General features: G+C 37.4%; 1 protein-coding gene across 2 annotated transcripts in view; it reads right to left on the minus strand.

Moving 5' to 3' along the window:
• PDE1A (phosphodiesterase 1A) overlaps positions 1 to 25,854 on the minus strand; it is a 460,100-nt gene that overhangs the window by 98,564 nt on the left and 335,682 nt on the right. For both annotated transcript variants that reach the window (XM_037849350.1, XM_037849349.1), the window contains exon 2: positions 18,526 to 18,639. Coding sequence is in view for 1 of the 2 variants with exons in the window: in XM_037849349.1 (XP_037705277.1) it covers positions 18,526 to 18,639 (114 nt within the window). In the remaining variant the exon portion in view is untranslated. The remainder of the gene's footprint in view (positions 1 to 18,525; positions 18,640 to 25,854) is intronic.

The following is a 25,854-nucleotide window of genomic DNA, read 5'->3' on the forward strand; positions in this document are numbered from 1 at the left end:
TCTAGGGCCCTCGTATATGAAAGCAGGGGAAGGCACGGGCTCCAGGTTCATCTTGGCCCTAGAGACCTCTCACCCTGTGGGAAGGGGTGCATCAAAAGAGGACCAGAGTCAGACACCCTAAATGTGGGGTGGGGGTGGTGGTCCTCAAAGATGAAGTCCCTTTGGCCCTTTAAAGTAGTGCTCAGGGTAGTACTAAACCCTTTCAAGGGAAGTTCTTCCAGGATGGCTGAGGAAATCAAGAGAGGTTGGTTGTTCTTCAGTACAGATATTCCTTTAGAGGCTGTGGCTCCCTCAAAGGCAAGCCCATTAGTATTATTCCTTTGGTCAATACACGTCTCTGCTCTGAACTGTCCGCACTCTCTCCATGCCCGTCCACACACACACATCCCCTAAAGGCAATACCAATGCTTCACTTCGACTTCAAAACTATCCAAAGGTAGATATAGATGACAATAATGCCAACCAACTTTATTACTTACCTGCCATGACCAAGGCAAGGAATCAAGCTTCCTCTCATTTACTTCTCACAATACTACCATGAGTAAGATACAATTATTATTATTACTCCTATTTTACTGATGAAAACATTGAAGCACAGAGATCTTAAGTCATTTTCTCAAAGTCATACAACCAAGTGTGGCCATGCCAGTTTTTGAACCCTAGTCTGTCTGACTTCAGGGTCTTAGCTCTTAACTGCTGAGCTATCCTTCACCTCAAATGCATGTTTTTCTTACTTAAGTGTTCAGTCTATCTTCACATTCAATCAGTAATAATATCAATAATCATTACTCTTTATCTTTATTTTTATTTTTATTTTATTTTTATTTTTATTTTATTTTTATTTTTATTTTTATTTTATTATTTTTATTACTCTTTATCTTTATTTTTATCAGGATTAAAAATAATTGATTTTAGGAAAACCTTAAAGGAGTTTGGGCCACAAGGGAAGTTTGGTTAAAGGTAGCTTAAATTCCTTTTCCAAGGCTAGGACATTGAATCAGTTTCTCTTAGAGAAATTTCAGCATACTTTAAAATATAATCAACTAAATGGCAGGATAGAGAAAGGTAATACATTTGAAATGCCTATCTACTTCCAAGTGCTAAATATATTACATTAATTCTTCTAGTCCACTACCCAACCATGATTTATCTATTTATCATTTATTCCCTGTTTTATTCTAAAGAGGATTTACAATGGCAGGCCCACAAATTTATTTCAACATTTTTTGTTGTGGTTGCATGGTTTCTTTCCTTTTTCTGTCACTGTGATAGCTTTGTTCAGCATTCCTTCTGGTTTTGTTAGTGGCTTTTTTTTTTTTAAACTGTGAGCCGATAACCATTATATATGAGTAACTATGATGAAGACTGAACATTTGGGTAGAGAAGTCAGTTTTGCTGACCTTAGCTTAATCCCCAAGAGGCAAATCTTGGCTTAAAGGAGGTCAACCAAGGATAGTGTTGAAGTCAGATGTGGCCTTCACTGAGTTAATGCCTATGAAGGGCTTTGTACCCTCCCTACACAGAGGAGTCCCATCCCCCAGGACAGGCACAAAAGGCCATGGAATGTTGCATGGAGGGATTCTGAGAAAGAGTCAAGCTGCTTGGAGATATGGTAGTAAGATTATATTTTTGGAGTCAGTTGGGAGAAAGAAACGGGAAAAGGAGGGAATGGGCGAGGCAGAAACTGCCCTAGGCTCTGCTGATGACTTTTGGCTCCCCAACAGGAAGCCCTCTTCGCTCAAAAATGTCTTTGAAAATATTCCATTAGGCACAAAGCCTGACATTCCACTAATTACGGGATTTTTTTATTAATAAGCATCCTCTGTGGTTAGGAATGCCTAATGCCTCGCTTCTCCACCCATCAGTGTGGCCTTGGAAGAAGGTACTGTCTAAATCTCTGCTTCTATATCAGTAACATAAAGATCATAATAATAGTACCTCTGGAGGTATATTTTTGAGGATCAAATGTGCAAATACACAGAAAGCACTTAAACAGCGTCTATCACAGTGTGAGCTCTCTGCACACTCTTGCTATCTATACATCTACATGAATTAGTCCAAGTAGATTTCCTATTTCTAACATGTAGGAAAAGGAGGGCACTGTGGAAATGGGAGTGTTTGAGACATTCGGGAAGAAGTTGCCAAAGTAGGCTTCGAGGAACCAAAGAACAACTTAAGGATTCCTTACGTTGTGAAGAGGCAGTGGAGTGAGCCCCCAAAATAATTTTTACTTACTTTACAATTTTACCAACTATTGATCTTCTTCCTGTCCCATTTCCCAGAGAACAGATACATTGTATCCTCTAATGCAGGAAATGAGGCATAAGAGAGAAGGGGATTCCATGCTCCATTTAACTATATATCTTTCCAAGGATTTCTAAAAATGGCAGGTTGAAGGAAAAAGGGAGAGGCTGCAGCCCAGAGTTAAAGCCTAAAGTCCTGTGGTTTCCCACATGTGGGAGAGGTGATCACACCACTGATCAAAGGGTAGAGCTTGCCTTCCCTGGGCCCAACACTTCCTGCTATGAGGTACCACCAATATCCAGTTCAGCACCCCTTGCTTATTTCCTGTGTTGCATGGTGAAGTTTCTTGCAGGAAGTATTCGAGCACAAGGTCATTTCATCTACACCTGGGAGCAATGTTATAAGATTTTAAAATTCTAGCCATTAAATTTCTAAGATTCTCTTGGTGTGTTTCTTCTGTAACCTGATCTTGACATCCTCTAGTCCAGTGGCTCTCAAGGTGTGGTCTCTGGACTAGCAGCATCAGTATACCCGAGAAGTTGTTAGGAATGGAACTTCAAGGGCCCTACCCTAAGCCTATTAAATCAGAAACTTTGAAGATAGGGATTTAAAGAGTCCTCTAGGTAATTTTGATGAATACTAAAGTTTGAAAACCACTGTTCTCATCCATTCACAGCTTGCCAGTTGACAGAAGCTCTCTGCCAAAAAATAAGATGAATTCTGTTCTATGATATGGACTTCATGGCACTGCTTATTTCCATATAGCTATTATTTCACTGGCAGGGATGGAGAGTGATGATGATTTATATGGGAAGGGACTGGCAGAAGAATCCACCCAAAAGTATTCTAATTAATGAAAATATATACTGATGTTAGAAAGGAGAAATCTCTGTATGTTACTTGATTGCAAAATATAACAGAGCTGGAGAATAGAGACTGACAAGAGCTGGGGTATCTTAGGGGGACAAGGAATGAGGGGATATAAGGAATACATTCTTCCTAGGCTCATGAAGCCAAAATAGATGACATGATGACAATAGGGAGTCACCAAGAGCCAAACAGGGAAGTAAAAATAATTTGCAATGTATATCAGATATTCTTCATGAATATTTGTTTAATGAATGAATAAATGAATAAAAACATAAGGCAGTTAAAAGTTAATCTTAGAATCCCCAGAACTAACTTTGTATTGAGAATCCTTATAGAGTAGAATTGTCTGTAGTCATAAAAGTTGTTAAAATATTCAGGTATTTTCAGTGGTTAGGTATTATATAACTATTAGTCAGATAAGGAATAAAGTCATGGGTTTTGTTTGTTTTGATGCATATGTTACATACATATATATTAACATTTTTAGTCAAGTCCTATTTCCTGTGTAAAAAAAATATATTACATAATTTTTTCTACTATTTCCTGCTACCCTATAGTCCTTTCTCCATATAGTCAGCCATGACTTCACTCATTGACTCAAGTTATGTGCAATACATGATAACCAGAGTGGAGATTAAAAAAACTTTCCTGGCTTTTGTGTTTCAAAATCTAGGTCCTACAAAAGGAATTAAGACTGAGGCAAAGACAACAGAAGAATATGTGATGATTCAGAGCAAAACTTCCATTCCTGAGACTATGAAAAGATGCCCTAGGTTAATGAAAAGGAGTTGGAAGAGAAGACAAGAGATCTTGAGAAAGCCCTCTCCAAACTAAGACAAACCTTGAGGAGGGTGATGGCACCCCCCCCAAATAAATTTCCAGGGTCCTGGAGCAGAAGGAAGCTGGATGCCCTATCCCACCTCCAACCCCCTTTCCTGGAGCACAGCAAGATCCCAGGGTACAACTGGCTGACGTGTGTCTAGGCAGACAGGCCTGAGACAACTCACAGATTATGGTGACTTGGACTAGATTGGTGGAGACAGAGATGAGGGAAAAGAGATGAAGAGAATCGGACAGATGCAAAATTTTGGAGGTAGGCTTGCTGATGGAAGGGATGAAGAAACGAAGGATGAAGAAATACTCTTTTATTTAATGAGAAAAATTTATTTCTCTGACTTCCCACGACTTGGTTCTTGTCGCACTTAAACCATCCGGGATTTCAGCAGTTTCATTGGATCAATATGTGGGCTATCTTGGAAATTTACTCTATTACCTTATTTTTACGTGATAACAGATTTTGAATTCTAAATAGCCGACTTACAAGTAATATATTTGTATAAAGACTTATTCTTAGGACAGTGTGACTCCCTGGAAGGATTAGAGATTAAGGATATGGGCATTGGAGGAGGGCACACATACTGAGACTGAAAGAATGCTCTCAACGACGAGTGACATCAAACCAAATCCAAAACAGCTTAAATCATAGAAATGCTTATTATTTTCTCCAACCAAAAGGCAAAAGGTAGGCTGGCTCCAGCCAATACTGAGGACATAGGTTTCCTTCATTCTTCTTTACAATGCCAATTTTAGTGTTAGGTTCAGCTTTATGCTTGTAGCAAGATGGTTGTATCAGTTCCAAGTATCATATTCAGGTGCAACAACAACCAGAGGTACAGTGCTTCTCCTCAAGGGTTAGGAAATCTTTTGCCTACTCTCCCATCAGTCTTCCCTTATGTCTCATTGGCCAAAACTACACCATGTGTCCATATCTAACCTAGCTGGCTAGGGAAATGGGGACTAATTACTAATTACTGGTTTAAATCAAACAGGATTCACCCATCCTGAGTCTGGGTCTGGGTTTGGCACTATAGAGGTGAGTAAATAAGTGAAAAAAAAAAAAAAAAAAAATGGAGGTTGGGGTAGGGGAAGGATCCTCTTGGCAAGGAAAAAGAAAAGAATGGATATTGTATGTTCCACTTGGATTTGAGCTTGTTTCTGATGTGGAATAACTATATAACCCTAAGCAAATAAATTATTGTATTTTCTTTATGACTCAAATTTCTTAACTTTATAGTAGAATTAGTAGTAGAATCTAATTCATAGGACTTTTTGAAATATAATTGTATAACATATTGCTTTAGATGTAGTTAATTTTCAAGCAAATTTGTAATTAGTATTAGAATAATATTTAAATATGTTCTTCAAATCCAGGAAATAATCATTTATTTTTATTGACCTAAAATATTATAAATAATGAGATATTTTATAACATACAATATGTGGAGCTTTTTGGTCAATCATTTCTCAAAAGATTTGTTTTCTCTTTTCATTAGTGGGATATTTTTGAAAGTTTATAGAAAGTAACACAACACAGATGGACCAAAGAATATGAAAATCAACCAAAATGAATTGAAATTTTTTCTAAGCCTGGTTTTCACACTCCATCTACAGGGCGAGAATAGCCTACAAACACAACACTCCAAACACTCCAAACAGCCACCCCTCCCTACAACTCACACCACAAAAATGGAATTCACAAAAATCATAATGTTGCTTTTTTAATGATTCACTGAGCTCCAGCATTGTTTTAGGACATTCTCCTCAAACTATTTACTTTGTCTTCTCCAAATGGAAAAAATTTTAAAAATACAAGAAGCCATTTTATAAATGTTCCCCCACTTAGCAAATTATAAGCAGCTACCTCCTGCCTTCCCCCAGGCAGCTAGTATACTTTAGGCTTGAGAGGTTCTTTAGGCTTGAGCAGGTCTTTACACGGGGACTTGGGACCATGGTCAAAACCACAGAATATCAGAACAGAAATGGCTGGAGACTTCATTTTCCAGGTGAGAAAACCAGCTAGAGAAAAAACAAAACATCTCTTGCCCAGAGGTTTATCATTAGGAGCAGAGCCAGGAAAGAGTTGTTGAACTGCCAGTCAAGATCTCGTCTCAACATCCCACACAGACCCTGATTCAGGTTCCCCTGCAAGCAGCACCAATCTTAGCATTTGGGTTTCACACTATAAAAGACACATTTTTTTTTTGTTTGTTTGTTTGTTTGCCTTGTTAATCTGTTTGTTGTTAAGAGAGCACTTTCCATTCTCAGCTATGTCATTTAAGTAGAATTGACCTCATACCTGTCTCTTGGGATGGTTGACCAAGGAACTTGTGCATCCAATTTCCCCAGACACACCGACTGGCTCAGGGATAAGCACGTAATCTAACCAGAGCCATTAAACCTGAAGATATGTTTGTTGGAGACTCTGGAAAAGTGAACATTTCTCATTCCTCCTGGATTTCATGGTGCTAGGGTGTGATGCTTGGAAATACTGCAATCATCTTGCTACCATTCAGAGTATCAAAATCAGGTCAAACCAGAGTAAGCAAAACAGAGAGGTTGAAACCTTGACATTTATGCTCTGAATTTACCTGTGCTTGAGGTTGAATCAATGAGAGATTCCTATGAAAATAGTCTATACTCATTCTTCCTAGAGCTATTTCACATTATTGGCAGTAAGAGCCAACAAATTACTATTTAAGCTGGTTTGGTTGGGTTTCTTTCCACTTACAATTGAAATATTCATAAAAGCTGTTCATTAGTACAACTCTTTTCTCTGCCTTCTTCCTTGCTCTGTCTCTAAAAGTCAAAGGAATTCACATGATACACCATCATGAGGCTGTACTGATTAACTGCATGGGGTTTGCTCTTCACATTACATTGATCCTGGACTTTTACAGCCCATGGTCCACACCTTGGCCATAATTATTGGAGCATCTTTACCCATTGCAAGCAGCTGTGTTGAAAATGAAATGATAATCTTCTTAATGTTACAATGCTACTTGTGTTCTGACTTATTTAAAGACCGCTGATGGTGCACCAGCTGGCTCCATTTTCATCCATATTTCCACCAATGCTTGGCTACCTTCCTCTTTCCTAGATAACTTTCCCAGGATAACTTCTTGATCTAACCTTCCTATGAAACACTGTTCTGTTTTATTTACAAATTTCTTTTTTTAGCTCTATATCTTCAGGCTACATAAATGGGTCCTCCATCCGAAGACATCCACAAAAAACAAACAAACAAACAAACAAACAAAAAAACTTCCTCAAGTGTGTGTTTCCATTAATGGACCATCCTATCCCTATACTTTCCTTTACTATCAAATTCTTGCAAAAGTCTATACTCATTTATTCCTGGAGATGTTCCACATTACTTCCTCAAACTACTTCAATCTTGCTGGGAGATTTTTTTCTCTTTACTGAAACTCCACCTCAGAGGCATCACTAACCTATTTGCATCCAGTGGTTCTCCTTGTGGCATTTGACTTGCCCTTTTTAGCATTCCTGTTCTTCACTGCCTGTTGTCACTCCATATTCTTCAGATATGCTTCCTGCTTCTTTATTCTTTCTCAGTTTCTTTTCGTGTTTGCTCCATGCCTCATCTTAAATGCTTGTTTTCCCTTTGTGTGTCCTCAACTCCCTCCTGCTCCATATTTATATTTGGCATTTTTATCCTTTCTCTTGACTTCAGTTACCATTGTACACTGGTACCCATTTCAAAACTGAACACCAAAATGTTTTGAAACCTTAATGGTTGGAAGTGAGAAAAATGTACATTTGAAAAGTCAAAAAATAATTTGGTTTATTCCAGAGAGGCTTGGCTTTACCTTCAGGGGCAGAAGGTTCTTAGGTTTTTTAAATGAAAATTCTCTTGAATAGGTCATAAAAATAAAGTGAAGGCACTTCTCCAGCATATAGAAGATTGAGATGACGTGATTCCAAGAAGCTAAATATCTCTGAATAGCAATGTATGAAGTTGTCTTCATTGTGAGCACTGCTGCATCCCTGCAAATTCTGTCTCCTGGGAGATGAATACACAACTTTGCATTAATTTTGCTAGCCCCCTTTGTTTATGTTGGCTTTTAAGCCTGAGATACTGACCTCAGGATAGGGAAACATGTTCAAGGGCACTTCAATCGATAGTAAGCTGAAAGATGCCCAGTAGCAGACATCCAAGAAGGGCTTGAGATGTGAGTTCTGAAAGCATCTGCCAGTCTTGTGATAGTTAAAGCTGTTTCTAGCTTCAGTCTATGGAACTGGAGAAAGGGATAGAGCCCACACGTGGGAGCAGTATCCACCTGTGGATCCTGGACTTGAGGGAAAAAAGGTGACCTTCGTACGAGCAATACAGCAGTTTGGAGTCACAGAACTGGAAGATGAAAGTGACAGCCAGGAAAGATTGGTGGAATAAATAAATATTTCCTGGGCATTCTCCCAAATTAAATGGGGAACACATATAAAGAGCATAGGAGCTCACTCTATTGAAGTTTAAGCATCAAAGGAAAGACTTGTGAAAGTCTGAGACTTCTGGGTTATAATTCTCAAATCTACGTCTCTAAATGGCACTATATTTCTGAGCTCCAGAGCATATATATTTAGCTTTGTAAAGACATTTTTACCCGAAATCCCCTTGTTAGAAATCATGTCTTTAAGAATGAGCAGGGAGAACTCAGCCAGGGAACAAAACTTACATTAAGCAGAACCTGCAAGTCAATCATAACTGGTTTGAAATCTGGGCCCTGTATAAATTTTTATGCCACATTACTCTCTCTGGCTATGAATTACTGCTACTACTTGGTGTTTTGTCTTGTAATTTGTCGGCGTGCTTGGGTCTCTGTCTAATTCTGAACTTCCCACTTTCTTGTTTTCAGCATTTGCTCTTGTGCTTGGCTTTGTCTTTACAGTCTTGAAGAGGACAGATTTATCTTCACAGCCCATTTCTAGCCACCAGCTATCTATCTACACAGTTGTACCCCTGAGCTTGATGACCAGTGAGCTAATATATGTGTTAAATGAGTGAATTCTTCTTGGAAAATCTCTATATTCAATGATTTCAAGGGTTTTGGCCCTGCACTTCACTGAATTTCTCAGACTAACTCCTCCAAGAACTGACTGACATCACTCCATTCCCATTCATGGTAATCTATCCCAATATTAAGTACCCTTCCACTTAGGAGGTCACACAGAAGTCAAATGAGGATGTATCTATTAAGGGTCCTTTCCACCAGTTTCCACTTTGTTTTCCTTTCCTGGTAAATAGAGCCCACCTGTTTACATTTTCTCATGATCAAAAACTGCTCTCAGGAAATTATCCAATGTCTTCATTAGGTGGTATAAACTACATATCTTAAGGCGTTATACATCCCAGAGGTATCTGCATTTTAATAGTATGATAATAATAATAGCTAATGTCATTTGACCTTTTCTCTCTGGAAGGCATTGTTCTTCATGTAAACCCTATGAAGTGGATATTATCACTAAACATATTTTACAGATGATAAAGCAAGGACTTAGAGAAGTTAGGGAACTTGCTTGAAGAAAGTATTGTGTGGACAAATCAGGCTTTGAACCCAATCTTTCTGATTCTGGTGACTGTGCTCTAATCATAGTAATCATAAGCTTCTATTGATCCACATTAACAGAATGGAATTCTAAATTATTTGTCGGATATGCGTAATCACAATGTCCATCTCTGAAAATATACCTCCCAGTCCATCGCCTACCCGCCCAGTCATGAGATCAAGGATGCTACTTTGCCTGGCAGTATCCCAATCCAAATAAGGAAAATCAAGAAGATTATTTTTTTTAGGCCACATGTTTCTGGATTATAACTGTGCAGCTTTGAAAAACAATAGCCTCTAGGGACACAGCGCAAAGCAGGATTCATAAAATGTTGGCATTTGGATTTGGAGATGTCTTAAAAAAAAAAAAAACCAACAAATCATCATATTCATTAGAGAATTGAGGTATAGAACCCAGAAAGAAAGTCAAAATTCAATTTCTATCAGAAACACTGTTTTTATTTTTCTTGCCCAAATCATCTTTTGAGAGAAATTTTTGTCTAGATTTGTTTTCTTAAGAGAAATCCTGCAGCCAATAGGCTTAGTAGAAAAAGGTGTGTGTTTTTGCATGTGTGTGTATATGGGTCTTAAACTAATACATAACTTCTGCTTTTCCTGCTTTATTATGCGTTGATCTTTTATTCAATCCAGCACAACTTTCAAATGATTCCTCTCTGGAATACTCACTAAATATTTTTTTTCTAGAAAGATAATTTCCCATTAAAAACATTTCAGAAGTTAGCATATTTTTAAAGTTTAAAAACAACTATTTTTTGATTCCTTAGTCCTAAATTAATCTCTTACTAATATTCCTGAGGCAAATACACCTTTAAATATACATTTTGCTAAAAAATACTTAATTAACTTCTGTGTTTTACAGAAATCAAACCTTGACAATTATTGTTGCTTTAACATTTCTGGAACTGAAATTTTAATCATAAAATCACAGCTCTTAGAGAATGCATAAAAGGTCATCTTAAGTCTAACCAGAGATATTTTGGTAAATATTTAACAGGCTTTCCAGTTACAGAAATACCTGGTTTGTACCATTTGCCAATTTCCATGATGTAAATATTCCGCCATAGCCGATTTCAAGCTACCAGTGTGACATCACTGAAGCGGAAGTGGGAAGAGATGTAACACAATCTGCATACCACTGTGTCTGTTGACCCTGAAAGCATTATTAAAACTTCCAGTACTTCTCTGAGATCGCCATTGGTCAGATGTTACAAAAAGGATGCAGATGGGACGTGCTTAATACAAACCCTGGAGTCAGGCTGTCAAGGTCTCAAACCCATGCTCTTCCTTACTGTCTGTGCTACTTTGGGCAAGTTGTGTAATTTTTCTATTACATAGAAACCGAAAAGCTTCTATGTAATCTTCCTCAAATGTAAAATGGTAACAATGAAGTTTCTATATCACTGGTTTGCTGTAATGCTTAAATGAAATAGTGCATGCAAAATGCTTAGAAGAATTTTTGGCATATAGTAGGTTGTTAGTATATGTTACTATTATTCTCTAGAGCTTATATTTCCAACTGTCAGAATTTTTTACACATTGTCATTCAAATATTTCAGAGATAAATTAAAACCATCCTGCTTGATAGAAATACTGTGAGGAGCCAGATATACAGGGAAGAACACTAAGTGAGAAGTCATAGCTTAGTTTCTAGTCCCAGTTTTGCAAATGCCTTGCTCTGTAACCTTCACAAACTATTTTATTTCTAAAACCTCTAGTTCTCTCATTAATAAAATACAGAAGGTAATAATCACCCATAGGATTATGGTGAGAATAATATGAGACAATAAAACTAGAAGCGCTTTGAAAAAGTGATACAAATGTGGTGTATTATTATTAATCCAGTTTATAAATCCTGATGCCAGGAAAGCATGAAAACATTAACATAAAAAAGCTGAAAAGCTTTGTGTCATTTGGGTACAAATTGAAATGAGGTGGACTTAAGAGCCAGGGTATTTTGTTGTAAAGAGCAGAGAAAAAAAAAAAGAATTAAATTTTTACCATGAAGTAGTTAAGCATTGTGTTTAAACTTTTCCCCAGTACAAGGTCAATTTTCAGAAGAATAAAGAAAGAGATTCTGAATTACCATGCATGTTTAAATGAGTCAGGGTTCATGCAGAACTAAATTAGCAAAACAACTATGGAATCATAATTTTCAGAAAAGGAAATACAACAGAAAAATTAATAAGTATAGCATATGATAATCAACAAATAAAATATGAGATGCATAAGTAAACCAGATAGCTAGCATTATGCCATTAAAAGATGAATGATCCAAATCTCAAAAAAAATTATTCAGGGTAAAAGTTCTTAAGCATTATGAATAAATATAAAACATAAATAGCCTGATTAAGGACAAGTTGAAGAAATATTAATCATTTTAAGAAGTTTAGTCAAGGTTTTAACAATAATGATTACACACGAAATGAAAGAACAAGGAAATTATGGGAACAATGAGAACAAGCTAATACAAGAACAATGTCAAGAGTTTAAAAAAAATACATACTTTAGATCTGTTTATTTAAATAATTATATATGTTGATATACATACAGTGAAAGTGAACCATTCTGGATTGAGTTCATAAATTAAATGCATGCCAATTATTTCCTTAGTTTATGACTCCAAACCATGCTTTAGCAGGAGCTCTTTGTTCCTTAGCAAAGAGTTCTCTGGGCAGAACAGCCCTTACCATGGCCTTTTCTGTCAGGTATTAGTGGAAAATTCTTATTGTCTGATATTAAAACATTCAGTACATGATATAGAAAGATCTCCAAGTTTCTTTGTTTATGGAAAAAAAAATGAAAAACCATATATTGAGAGTATGCTGTCTTCTATGAAGAGAAGAGGGGAAAATAAGAAAAAAAAAATTGTAATAGATCTCTGGAAAGGTTCATAAGAAATTTATGAAGTAGATTGGGGAAAGGATGAGAGCAAGACTTTCATGAAGCATCTTTTTATATTATTTTGAATTTTGAACCATGTGAATTTAGTACTTGTTAAATAATATAATTTGTGTGTGTTTGTTTGTTTAAGTCCAGTATACATAGATAACAAAACTCCCATCTCACATCAGGTTTAACATTTCCCACCTTTCCCAAGCTCAGGCTGATGCAGGTGTGGACATGTTCTACTCCCCATCCCGCTCACTCTGCTACTTCTGATTCCTCCAGGAATGTGGCGGGAGGAGGCAGGAAATGTTAAGAGCCAACAGGTCTTACTTGACCATTATGGTTTTGCTGTCATCTGTGAGACAAATGTCCAAATGCTAGCTGTTCTTTTGGGAAGCTTTTATGGTTCCATCAGAGACAACTTGGTACACCAAGAGGGTACCTAAAACATGATATGTTCTCCAATATTCTGGTTGAATTTTTTAAAAACTTTTTATTGTAGTCACATATATACACTTCAAAATTTCACATTTTAATCACTTTCAAGTGTACAATTCAGTGGAATTAATTGCATTTACAACAATGTGCTACCTTCACCAATATCTAATACTCCCAATTTTCATCACCTCAAACAGAAATATGTAATCATTAAGCAATAACTTCCCCTTCCCCTCACCCCACAGCTCCTGTTGACCTGTAATCTACTATTTGTCCCTTTGAATTGCTTTTTCTAGATATTTCATATAAGCAAGATCATACAATATTTGTCCTTTTGTGTCTGGCTTATTTCACTCAAATGTCTTTAATGTTCACCTTTGCTGTCACATGTATCAGAACTTCATTCGTTTCTACAGCTGAACAATACTCCATTGTGTATATATACTACATTTTGTTTATCCATTCATTTGTTGATGGACATTTGGGTTGCTTCCACTTTTGGCCAGCTTTGTATCAGCAATCACCCACCCCAAATTGCCTTTTTTTCAGAAACCCGTTGAAGATAGTGTTCTTTGGTGGATACCTTCAAGAGGCCTCTAGTCTAGCTGCCTTATGACTTAGAAAAAACCCAGCGCCAAACCCTGCTGAACTCTGCAAGGACAAGGTAATCCCTCACAGGTTCCCTCTTACCTCTGATTCATAGATAGTTCTAATCAACCTGCCACCTTTATCTTTTTCCAGATGAGTGTCAGTCACCATTCTAAGTACTCCCCAAACTCCAAGAGATACATTCAAGTGTCAAGTCTCCCAGTATCAAGAACTGTCACACTATGCTCCATTGAGTCATCTATTAGCACCAGAATCTGCAGGACCCCTCCTAAGCTTGAGATTGGGGTAAGTACCCCTTTAGAGAGGAAAGAGAAAATGCACACTTCCTCTCAGTCAGGGTTTCTTAACCTCCACACTATTGACATTTGTGGCCAGATAATTCTTTGTTGTGAGGGGCTGCTGATGTTTAGCAGCAGTTCTGGCTTCTGCCACTAAATACCGATAGCATGTCCCCAGTTCTGACAACCCAAAATGTCTCCAGAAATTGTGGAAAATCCCCAGGAGGACCAAATCACCCTGGTGAGTGGCACAACTCTAGGATAACAACTCTCTTCAAATAAATCCTCATTCCTAATCTCCCTTACTATTCTAATTTTATTTAGAGACAAGATTTTGATGATGATTAAAAACACATTTGGGGCAAGATGGCGGCATAGAGAGGCGTGGAAGCTAAGCAGTCCCCCTGGAACAACTACAAAAAACCAGAAACAACTAGTAAATAATCCAGAATAACTGCAGGGGGACAAACGAGACCATCCACTCATCATACACCAACCTGAATTGGGAGGAATGCCTGAGATCACAGCATAAAATCTGTAAGTAAAACCTGCGGAACCAAGTCGCGAGACCCCCTCCCCCATAGCCCGAGCTGCAAAGCCTCGTGGTGCCAGAGAGAAGCTCTCTCCCAACAAGTGAGTATAGGTCAGCTGAGCTCCAACTGGGGTTTTAAGTAGTGAGTGTGAACTGCTCACTACAGGTACGCATCCCCCAAAAACAGAGGCTTTGGGTGACGACTGACCTTGGAGAGCTGGAGGGTCGCCTTGGACTGGGTCTGAAGGGGACTATCTGTTTCTTTTTCAGCTCAGTGGAGAAAGCCCCAGTCATATTCAGTTTCCAGGGCTGTGACTCAGGGAAGGGTGGAGACTGCACAAGCAGAGAGAGAGACCATTGAAATGCTAATGACCTCCACCTGGGGGGTCTGTCTTCTCTAGGAGGAAGGGGGCGGCGCCCTTTCCATTCAGAACCAGACCCCAGAGCCTGGGGGAACACGGCCACACCTCCTCACACCAGTCAAGAATTATAGGCTAACAGGCACCACCTGCTGGGCAGAAAAGCACAGTGACACGAGGCATCAAAGGGTGGAGCAATTTTCTAAGAGACACCCTCAGGGAAACCAGATACTGAATATTTCTTCCCTCTGGGACCTGAGCCTGTTCTGGTCTGGGAAAACATGATTTGGATAACCAAGGAAACCATACCTAGACAACAGAAAATTACAACCTACACTAAGAAAAACAAAGTTATGGCCCAGTCAAAGGAACAAACGTACACTTCAACTGAGATACAGGAATTTAAACAACTAATGCTAAATCAATTCAAAAAGTTTAGAGAAGATATTGCAAAAGAGATAGAGGCTGTAAAGGAAACACTGGGCATATATACGGTAGAAATCAAAAGTTCAAAAACACAACTAGTAGAATCTATGGAAATGAAAGGCACAACACAAGAGATGAAAGACACAATGGAAACATACAACAGCAGATCTCAAGAGGCAGAAGAAAACACTCAGGAACTGGAAAACAAAACACCTGAAAGCCTACACACAAAGAAGCAGATGGAGAAAAGAATGAAAAAAATATGAGCAATGTCTCCGGGAACTCAAGGATGAAACAAAGTACATTAATGTACGTATCATTGGTGTCCCAGAAGGAGAAGAGAAGGGACAGGGGGCAGAAGCAATAATAGAGGAAATAATTAATGAAAATTTCCCATCTCTTATGAAAGACATAAAATTACAGATCCAAGAAGTGCAGCGTACTCCAAACAGAAGAGATATGAATAGGCCTACGCCAAGACACTTAATAATCAGATTATCAAATGTCAAAGACAAAGAGAGAATCCTGAAAGCAGCAAGAGAAAAGCAATCCATCACCTACAAAGGAAGCTTAATAAGACTATGTGCAGATCTCTCAGCAGAAACCATGGAGGCAAGAAGGAAGTGGTGTGATATATTTAAGATACTGAAAGAGGAAAACTGCCAACCAAGAATCCTATATCCAGCAAAGCTGTCTTTCACATATGAGGGAGAGCTCAAAATATTTTCTGACAAACAGACAATGAGAGACTTTGTGAACAAGACACCTGCCCTACAGGAAATACTAAAGGGAGCACTACAGGGTGAAAGAAGACAGGAGTGCGTGGTTTGGAACACAATTTTGGGAGATGGTAGCACAACAGTGTAAGTACACTGAACAAAGGTAACTATGAATATGGTTGAGAGAGGAAGGTGGGGAGCATGTGAGACACCACAAGAAAGGAGGAAAGATAAAGACTGGGACTGTGTAACTTGGTGAAATCTAGAGTATTCAACAATTGTGATAAAATGTATAAATGTGTTCTTTTACGAGGGAGAACAAGCAAATGTCAAAAAAATGTTAAAAATGGGGAGGCATTGTGGGAGGGATGCAATCAGCATAATCTAGAGACTGTAACTAATAGAATCATTGTATTATGCTTCCTTTAATGTAACAAAGGTGATATACCAAGGTGAATGCAGATAAGGGGGGGGGGGATAGGGAGGCATGTTAGACACTTGACATTGGTGGTATTGTCTGATTCTTTATTCTACTTTGATTTAAGGTTATTTTTCCTTTTGCTGCTTCCTAGCTGTCATTTTTTTTTTCCTCTTTCTTTTGCCTCTCTACCTTCTTTGACTCTCCCTCCTGCCTTGTGGAAGAAATGTAGATGCTCTTATATAGATAGTGGTGAAGGTGGTGAACACATAAATGTATGACCATGCAGAAAACCATCGATTATTTACTTGGGATGGAATGTATGGTAAGTGAAGAAAACCATATTTAAAAAAAAATGGGTTGATGACAAAACCTCGAGGGCAATATACTGAGTGAAATAAGCCAGACACATAAGGACAATTATTGCAGGGTCTCACTGATAAGAGTTAACTATAATATGCGAACTCATAGACATGAAATATAAGGTACCAAGATATAGGACGAGGCTTAAGAATGCGGAGTGGTTGCTTAGTATGAGCAGAATGTTCAATTAGGATGAACTTAAATGTTTGGAAATGAACAGGGGTGTTGGTAGCAAGATGTGAGAATACCTAACAGTGCGAAATGTTGTGTGAATGAGGTGGAAAGGGGAAGCTCAGAGTCATATATGTCACCAGAAGGAAAGTTGGAGGTCAAAAGATGGGAATGTATAAAACTGAATCCTATGGTGGGCAATGTCCATGATCAACTGTACAAATACTAGAAATCACTTCCATGAACCAGAACAAATGTATGACAATACAATTAGAAGTTAATAATAGAGGGGCATATAGGGAAGAACTATATACCTATTACAAATTATATACTACAGTTAGTAGTATTTCAACATTTTTTCATAAACAGTAACTAATGTACTATATCAATACTACGAGTCAACAATTGAGGGGGGTTGGTTAGGAATAGGGGAGGATTAGAGTTTCCTTGTCTTTTTTTCTTTTTTCATCTTTCACTTTATTTCTTGTCTGGAGTAATGAAAAGTTTCTAAAAATTGAACAAAAATTGAGTGTGATGGATGCACAGCTGTGTGAGGGTACCCAGGGGCAAGTGATTGTACACTTTGGATCTTTGGATAATTGTATGGTATCTGAATGATCTCAATAAAAATGAAAAAAGAGATGGATGGATAAACAAACAAACAAAAAAAACCACATTTGGGACTACCTTTTATCAAACTCAGGAAAGAAGGTTTAATACCGCTCATGAGAATATGTATGCAAGTAATACCAATTTTCTCAGAAAGAACTTTGAAATCTGACATAACATGAGAAATCCTTATATCAGTACTAAGTAGGATAAACCTACAGCTGTCTCTGTAAAAAAAAATCTAAAAATCTGAGGTGACAGTATGGATGGGAGGAAATAAGGCTTTTATTTTTTCATTTAATGATTTTATTGTTTGATTCTTTTATTACAGTTAAGCATTTGGTTAAAATGTATATTCTTTAAAAACATCATAGCAGTTTGGTGGTTCCTCAAAAACTTAAGCATAGAATTATCCTACATACAGCCAGCAATTCCACTTTTAGGTATGTACTCGAATTGAAAGCAGGGACTGAAACAGATACTAGTACACAAATCTTCACAGCAGTATTATTCACAATAGCGGAAGGTGGAAACAATGACCGTGTCTGTCAACAGATGATGGATGAAAAAATGTGATATGTATGTACAATGAAATACTATGTAGCTGTAAAAAAGAATAAAGTTCTGACACATGTTACAACATGGATGAACCTTGAAAACATTATGTTAAGTGAAATAAGCCAGCTACAAAAGGGAAAGGTGATTCCACCTATATGAAATATTTAAATACACAAATTCATAGAGAGAGAAAGTTGATTCGAGTTTACCAGAGGCCAGGAAGGGGAAGAAATGTGGAGTTATTGCTTAATGGGTATAGAGTTTTAGTTCAGGGTGATGAAAAAGCTTGGTAATGGATGTTGGTGATGGTTGTACAACATTGTGAATTTGATTAACACCATTGAACTGTACACCTAAAAAATGGTTAAAATGGGAAATTTTTATGTGTGTGTGTATACATATATGTATATATACATATATGCAAATAACAGTTAAAAAAAGAATCACAATCAAGTTAAGTAGTTCCATGAAGAAGAGCCTTTTAAAGTTGAATGAGATTTTGATTTTAGTTTCATTACTGACTTGCTAAATTCATGCTTGAGAGAAAGGAGGTTTGAGAAAGAGGAACGAAAAAAGAGAAGATAAGCAAGGAAGACATAAGGGTAGGGGAAGTTAGAACTTACCTTGTTTCATCAATATAAACTGCTTCCAACACAGATGCTGCATATTCAATATTCTTCTTTAAGTCTACTATGTTAACGTCACCTTTTTCCAGCTGCTTCACTAGGCATCTCAGTCTATTTCAAAAAAAGTAGATGATGAGAGAGAGTAGTTAGGAGATTTATTTTCACTATATGGAAAATACTCAAATATGAAGTACACAAATTCTGTAAATCTAAATATTTCTAGGACATTAAAATGAAATGTTTTCAGAGATAATTTTGCTATAATTTAGATCAGTCTTTATCAATTAAACAACTATTATAAATTATATTCACCATTCGATAATACTTGGAGTATAGGTTGCCAGTTTAGGTACCATATTTTAAGGATAGTCTTTCTGAAAATTCAAGACAGTATAGATGTTTTCATAAAAATGTATCCCTAGTACTAGAATTTACCCTATGGCTGTTCTGCTTTTCCAGAATTGGCACTGAGGAATATTCAAAGGGTGATTTTCTGACTGCTATTGTTTTTAGCAATAAAACAAAAAATAGTACAGAAGTTCCAAGAAAATATAATAGAGATAAGAAAAATAAGAAAGACTTAATGTATGCTTAATGTTTTTATTGCAATAGTTTTTCAACCAAGGTAAATCTGTAGAATATTTTGTTTGTTTGCCCATAGGATGATGTGTCCCAAATTTCTGAGGAATTATAAAGCAGAGGGCTCAGCTAAGCCATGCCTGGATTTCTGAGTCCAAAACTGTGAGATAATTAATTTTATTGGTTTAATCAGTAAATTTTGGAATAATTTGTTATACAGCAAGAGATATCTAATAAAATGAGGCAATACAAATTAGTTCAATTAGTTTATAGCACTTTTGGAAACTTCCATGCAATAAAATGTAGAGAGAGTATTTGTGAAGATACTGCCCTGTACTAGGCAGAAAACAGAAATGTATTCTTTATTCTCTACGTATATAGATAAACAATATGAACACAATTTATCCATTTTCCTAAGTCATCAGATAGAATTTAAATCCATTCCTGAGTAAAGGTATTTGTTCTAGTTTGCTAATGCTGCAGAATGCAAAACACCAGAGATGGATAGGCTTTTGTAAAACGGGGGTTTATTTTGCTACACAGTTACAGTCTTAAGGCCACAAAGTGTCCAAGGCAACACATCAGCAACCAGGCACCTTCAACGGAGGATGGCCAATGGCGTCCGGAAAACCTCTGTTAGCTGGGAAGGCAGTCGGCATCTGCTACAAAGCTCTGGCCTCTAAACGGCTTTCTCCCAGGACGTTCCTCTCTAGCAAGCTTGCTCCTCTTCAAAACATCACTCCCAGCTGCACTCAGTTAGTTTCCTCTCTCTGAGTCAGCTCATTTATATAGCTCCACTGATCAAGGCCCACCCCGAATGGGTGGGGCCACGCCTCCATGGGAACATCTCATCAAAATGATCATTACCCACAGCTGAGTGGGGCACATTCCAAGCAAATCTAACCAGCACCAAAAACGTCTGCCCAACAAGACCACAAAGATAATGGCATTTGGGTGACACAATACATTCAAACTGGCACAGTATTTAAAAAGAGAAGATGGATTACATCTACTTTTAGGCCCTACATTAGGGATGGCTTATTAGATTTACTGGAAATTTACTTTGAAAGATTTCTAATACCAAGGTTTTAGGGCATAAGACAAGTTAAAAATTTTAGCAAGGATGTTTGACATTCACCCACCCATAAGAACACTTTACTTTTCCATGGAAAAAAGCTACACTAAGATTAAAACATTTTATTCAGAAAATTATAAACAATTACTTTTTTGTCCCATTTACTTTTTTTTTTTTTTAATAATTACAGGTTTGCTTTATGTTGATTTTTCATCAATCCTTAGGTACATTTAAAAATCATTGAAAAATCATTAAAATTTAAATTTTCTTTATCTTGACTTCTGATTGCCTTTTTTTTAAAAAAAAATTCAATTTTACTGAGATTATTCACATACCATACAATCATCCATAGTATACAATCAATTGTTCATGGTACCATTATATAGTTGTGCATTCATTACCACAATTAATTTTTTTCAATTTTTAGAACATTTTCAATACTCCAGAAAAGAAATAAAAATAAAAAAGAAAACTCAAATCCTTCCATACCCCTAAACCACACCCGCTCCATTATTGACTCAGTATTGGTATAGTACATTTGTTACTGTTGATGAAAGAATGTTAAAATACTACTAACTGTAGTACATAGTTTGCAATAGGTATATTCTTTCCCTATATACCCCTCTATTATTAACTTCTAGTTTTAGTGTCATACATTTCTTCTAATTCATGAAAGAGATTTCTAATATTTGTAGAGTTAAACACGGACACTGTCCACCACAAGATTCACTGTTTTATACATTCCCATCTTTTAAAGTCCAACTTTCCTTCTGGTGACATACATGACTCTAAGCTTCCCCTTTCCTCCACATTCACACACCATTCAGTACTGTTAGTTATTCTCACAATAAATTGCTACTGTCACCTCTGTGCATTTCCAAACACTTAAGTTCAACGTAGTTAAACATTCTGCTCATAATAAGCAACCACTCCCCATTCTTTAGCCTCATTCTATATCCTGGTAACCTATATTTCATATCTATGAGTTTACATATTATAATTAGTTCATATCAGTGAGATCATACAATATTTGCTCTTTTGTGTCTGACTTATTTCACTCAATATAATGCCCTCAAGGTTTCTTCACCAACCTGTTTTTTTTTTTTTTAAGACAGTTTTGTTCACATTCCTTACATTCTGTCCTAAGTACACAATCGATGGTTCCCAGCATAATCACGTCATTATGCATTCACCACCATCACCACTATATAAGGACATTTCCATTTTTTTTCCACAAAGAAAGAGTAAGAGTCAAAGAAGGTAGAGAGACAAAAGAAAAAGAAAAAGAAAGGGGAAAAAATGACAGCTAAAAAGCAACAAAAGGAAAGACTGAATTAAAATAAAGTATAATAGAAGAGTCAGACAACATCACCAATGCCAAGAGTCCCACACCCCTCCCTTACATCTCCCTCTCACAGGCATCCAGCTTTGGTTCATTGCCCCTGCCACATCAAAGGAAGCATAATACAATGTTTCCACAACTACAGTCTCTAGTTTGCATTTATTGTACTTTTTCCCCAATACTACCCCATTTTTAACACCTTGCAGGGTTGACATTCATTTGTTCTCCCTCATGTAAAAACATATTTGTACATTTTAACAATTTTTGAGCACTCTAGCTTTCACTAAGTTATACAGTCCCAGTCTTTATCTTCCCTCTTTCCTTCTGGTGTCCCACATGCCCCTAATCATCCTCTTTCAGCTATACTCAGTCAACTTTGTTCAGTGTACTTACATTGTTGTGCTACCATCACCCCAAATTGTGTTCCAAACCTCTCACTCCTGTTTTTTCCTACCTGTCTGTAGCGCTCCCTTTAGTATTTCATGTAGCGCAGGTATCTTGTTCACAAACTCTCTCATTGTCTGTTTTTCAGAGAATATTTTAAACTCTGCCTCATATTTGAAGGACAGTTTTGCTAGATATAGTATTGGTTGGTGCTTTTTCTCTTTCAGTATCTTAAATATATCACACCACTTCCTTCTTGCCTCCATGGTTTCCACTGAGAAATCCACACATAATCTTATCAAGCTTCCATTGTATGTGATGGATATTTTCTCTTGCTGCTTTCAGGATTCTCCCTTTGTCTTTGACATTTGATAATCTGATTAAGTGCCTTGATGTAGGTCTATTCAGACCTAGTCTTTTTGGGGTTTGCTGTGCTTCTTGGATCTGTAATTTTATGTCTTTAATAAGAGTTAGGAAATTTTCATTGATTATTTCCTCTATTATTGCTTCTGCCCCTTTTCCCTTCTCTTCTTCTGGTACACCTATGACATGTATATCATGCATTTCATGTTGTCATTCAATTCCCTGAGATGTTGCTCATATCTTTCCATTCTTTTTCCTATCTGTTCTTTTGTGTGTAGGATTTCAGGTGTCTTGTTCTCCAGTTCCTGAGTGTTTTCTTCTGCCTCTTGAAATCTGCTGTTTGTATGTCTCCATTGTGTTTTTCATCTCTTGTGTTGTGCCTTTCATTTCCATAGATTCTGCCAGTTGTTTTTTCAAACTTTTGATTTCTACCTTATGTTCACCCGGTGTTTTCTTTACCATCCTTCATCTGTTTTGCCATATCTTCTCTGAACTTGTTGACTTGGTTTTTAATTGATTTAGCATATTTATTTGAAAATCTTTAATTGACTGTTTCATTAAAGTGAAACAGTATCTCAGCTGTATCTCAGTCGAGGTGTAAGTTTGTTCCTTTGACTGGGCCACATCTTTGTTTTTCCTAGTGTGATTTGTAGTTTTCTATTGTCTAGGCATCGGGTTTCCTTGGTTACCCCAATCAGATTTTCCCAGACCAGAACAGGTTCTGGTCTCAGAATGGGGCTATGTTCAGTGTCAGGTTTCCCTGAGGGTGTGTCTTAGAAGATTGACAGACTTTCCTGTGAGGTCTTTAGTCACTGTGCTTTTCCCAACAGCCCAGCAGGAGGCGCCTGTCAGCCTGTCACTCCCCAAGGGTGTAAAGAGGTGTGGTCCCTTTATTTCTCAGCTTAAGTTGTTTCTGTTTTTGACCATTTTCTCCCCAGGTCCTGTGGTCTGAGTTCTGAAGGGAGAGTAAGCACTAGAGCTGGACTCCACTTCCTCCTCTTAGGGAAGATATACCCTGTAGGAGTTATCTTCTGCACTTGAATTACTCTTTTGTCTCTCTGGCTCTGTTAACTCCACCCTTGTCTGGGTCAGAGCACTGCAAACTGAAAATGGCTGCAGCTTTCTCCACTAGCCACTCAGGTTGAGAGAGAGAAAAAGGGAAAGAAAGCATCTTTTCAGCACCATTCCACAGCCCCCCAGTTTCGCCTGTTGGCCAGAGATAGCACCTGGTATTCTGAGCTCCCTTTCCTGGGACACAGGAGTTTTCTGGCTCTCTAAGGTCAGCCGTCTCTAAAAGTCTCTGTATATTTTTTCAATTAATTTTTTTTTCTGTCAGCCCCACCTCCACTCCACTGGAAGTGACCTCAGAGTATTTTGCTGCTTGTTAGGGTTTTCTGTTTGTAGCCTGTATTCAGCAGTCCACATTTGTTAATTAAAACCCCAGTTGGAGCCAGGCTGAGCTATATTCACTTGCTCCAGGAATGCTGCCTTCTCCCACAGTGAGGTTTTGCAGCTCAGCCTGCTGGGGGGAGTGAGGGCTCCTGGTGTGATTCCACAGTTTTTACTTACAGCTTTTATGCTGTGATCTCAGCCATTCCAGGTTGGTGTACGATGTGTGGACAGTCACAGTTGTGTCCCAGCATTTGCTCCAGATTATTTACTAGTTGTTTCTCATTGTTTATCAGTTGCTCCAGGGGACTAACTAAATTCCACACCTCTCTATGCTGCCACCTTGCCCCTCTCCCTCCATTTACTCTTGTAAAATAAAATATCAGCAGCCAACAACCTTGCACAATAAATTTCATAAATAAACAAATGTGTTAATAGCGCACAGTCAACAATGCAAAGCCAAACAAAAATAATGACTAAAGCAGGTTACCTAGAAAGAACAATAATAAGATTGGTTTTGAGGATTTTCTGAAACACTGAATGTGATGACAATGAAGCAATATGTACAGTGTTTTGAGATTTCTTTTTTAAATGCTTATGACCCAAGTGTATTATACTTAGTCAAAATGTCTTTTATGTGTGAAAGAAAAAGAAACTGTTTTGTAGCTTTGCAATGGCCATATGTCCTCTGGCTATGTTTATGTGTCACTCATGTATCCTTCTTGAGAAAATTACTTGATTGTACTTGGTTGTGAGATGGGGTTTAAAAATAACAGAATGTTATGCATTGTTATGAATTGTTACACCTTAAGTAGTCCTTCAGATGGCTGCCAACACTTCTTTCTGGAAATCCGAACTCTACGTTTATTTGAGTTAGCAATTACCCCATCAAAATACTACATTTCCCAGACTTCCCTGACAGTAGGTATGTTCATGTGACTAAATTCTGGCCAATGAGATGGAAGTGGAGATGGATGGGTGAGATTTTCAGCCAGAAATTTTTTAAGAGGGTTAACTCAGTTGAAAGGAGTCCCCTTTTCTCCCTTGCCCATTCCTTATTTCCTGGAATGCAGTGATAATATGTGAAGGTCTAGTAGCCATCTAGAATCATAATGTGTATGACCTGGCAGAAGGAAGCTAAGCACTATGAATGGTAGAGAAGGAAATTTTATGAATTGTTTCATCTTAATAAGTTATAATCCTATATCTGATGCAAGAAATTCCTCTGGAAGAACTACTCCAGAAAAGGTTTACCACCAAATTAGAAAATCTAATTAAATTCATTTAACCTGGTAAAACCATAACCCTCCACCATCCCACCATACCCCCACACTCACTCTCAGACTCATTAAGTCAACCCAAAAGACTGGAAGGAAATATATTTTGGGGTTGCTAGTACTTCTTCCCCTCCTTTTTTCTCCTTTGTCTGTCTGTATTTACTGAGTTTTCTTTAATGGGCACACACATACATAGTAATTCAGATAAAAAGAAAAATCTTTATATTTTAAAAAGATTATTTACAATTAGAATAGCAGGTTAATGGAATAATTTTGTATAATTATTATCCCAATTTTGAATTAGTATTGTAATATCAATTTAAACAAACAGTAATCCTCAATAATCTTATTTTGTCTGTTGCTTTATTTTCTTCATAGACAATGTAAGGTTAAACATCTTCATGGATCATGTTTAAATGATCGTTCATTCAAATTGGTGGGTCCCAAAGTGTAAAGTCTTTACTGCATATATTTGCACAAAGTGTTAATTGTTAAAGAAGATACCAGTACTCTATTTACCTATCTCCTAATCCATCCTATAAACATATACACACGCACACATATATAATACCTGGGCACCTGTGTGTGAGCCACAGTATCAATCTTTGAGGTTTCTGCCATCACTGGGGATGGCATGACATACGTGAACTCTGTTGTCAAGTGTTGAAATGCATGCATTTTCCATTAGTTCTTTTACATGTAAGCTAATTTCTAGCATACTGGTTTAGTCGCTTCTCCTCAAATACTCTCAAATCATCCTACATTTGAGCTCTGCTCTCTTCCTAAGATGCTTTTCTCCCATATCTGTACCATCTTTAACTGTCTAAATCATGTTTAGTTACTAGGCATATCTAGATGGTACCTCTCGAGTCCTTGGCAGATTCCCATTTCAATGCAAACCACTTGATCCACTCTCT

The sequence above is a fragment of the Choloepus didactylus genome, chromosome 9, assembly GCF_015220235.1.
Source record: "Choloepus didactylus isolate mChoDid1 chromosome 9, mChoDid1.pri, whole genome shotgun sequence".
NCBI classification, from domain to species: Eukaryota; Metazoa; Chordata; class Mammalia; order Pilosa; family Megalonychidae; genus Choloepus; species Choloepus didactylus.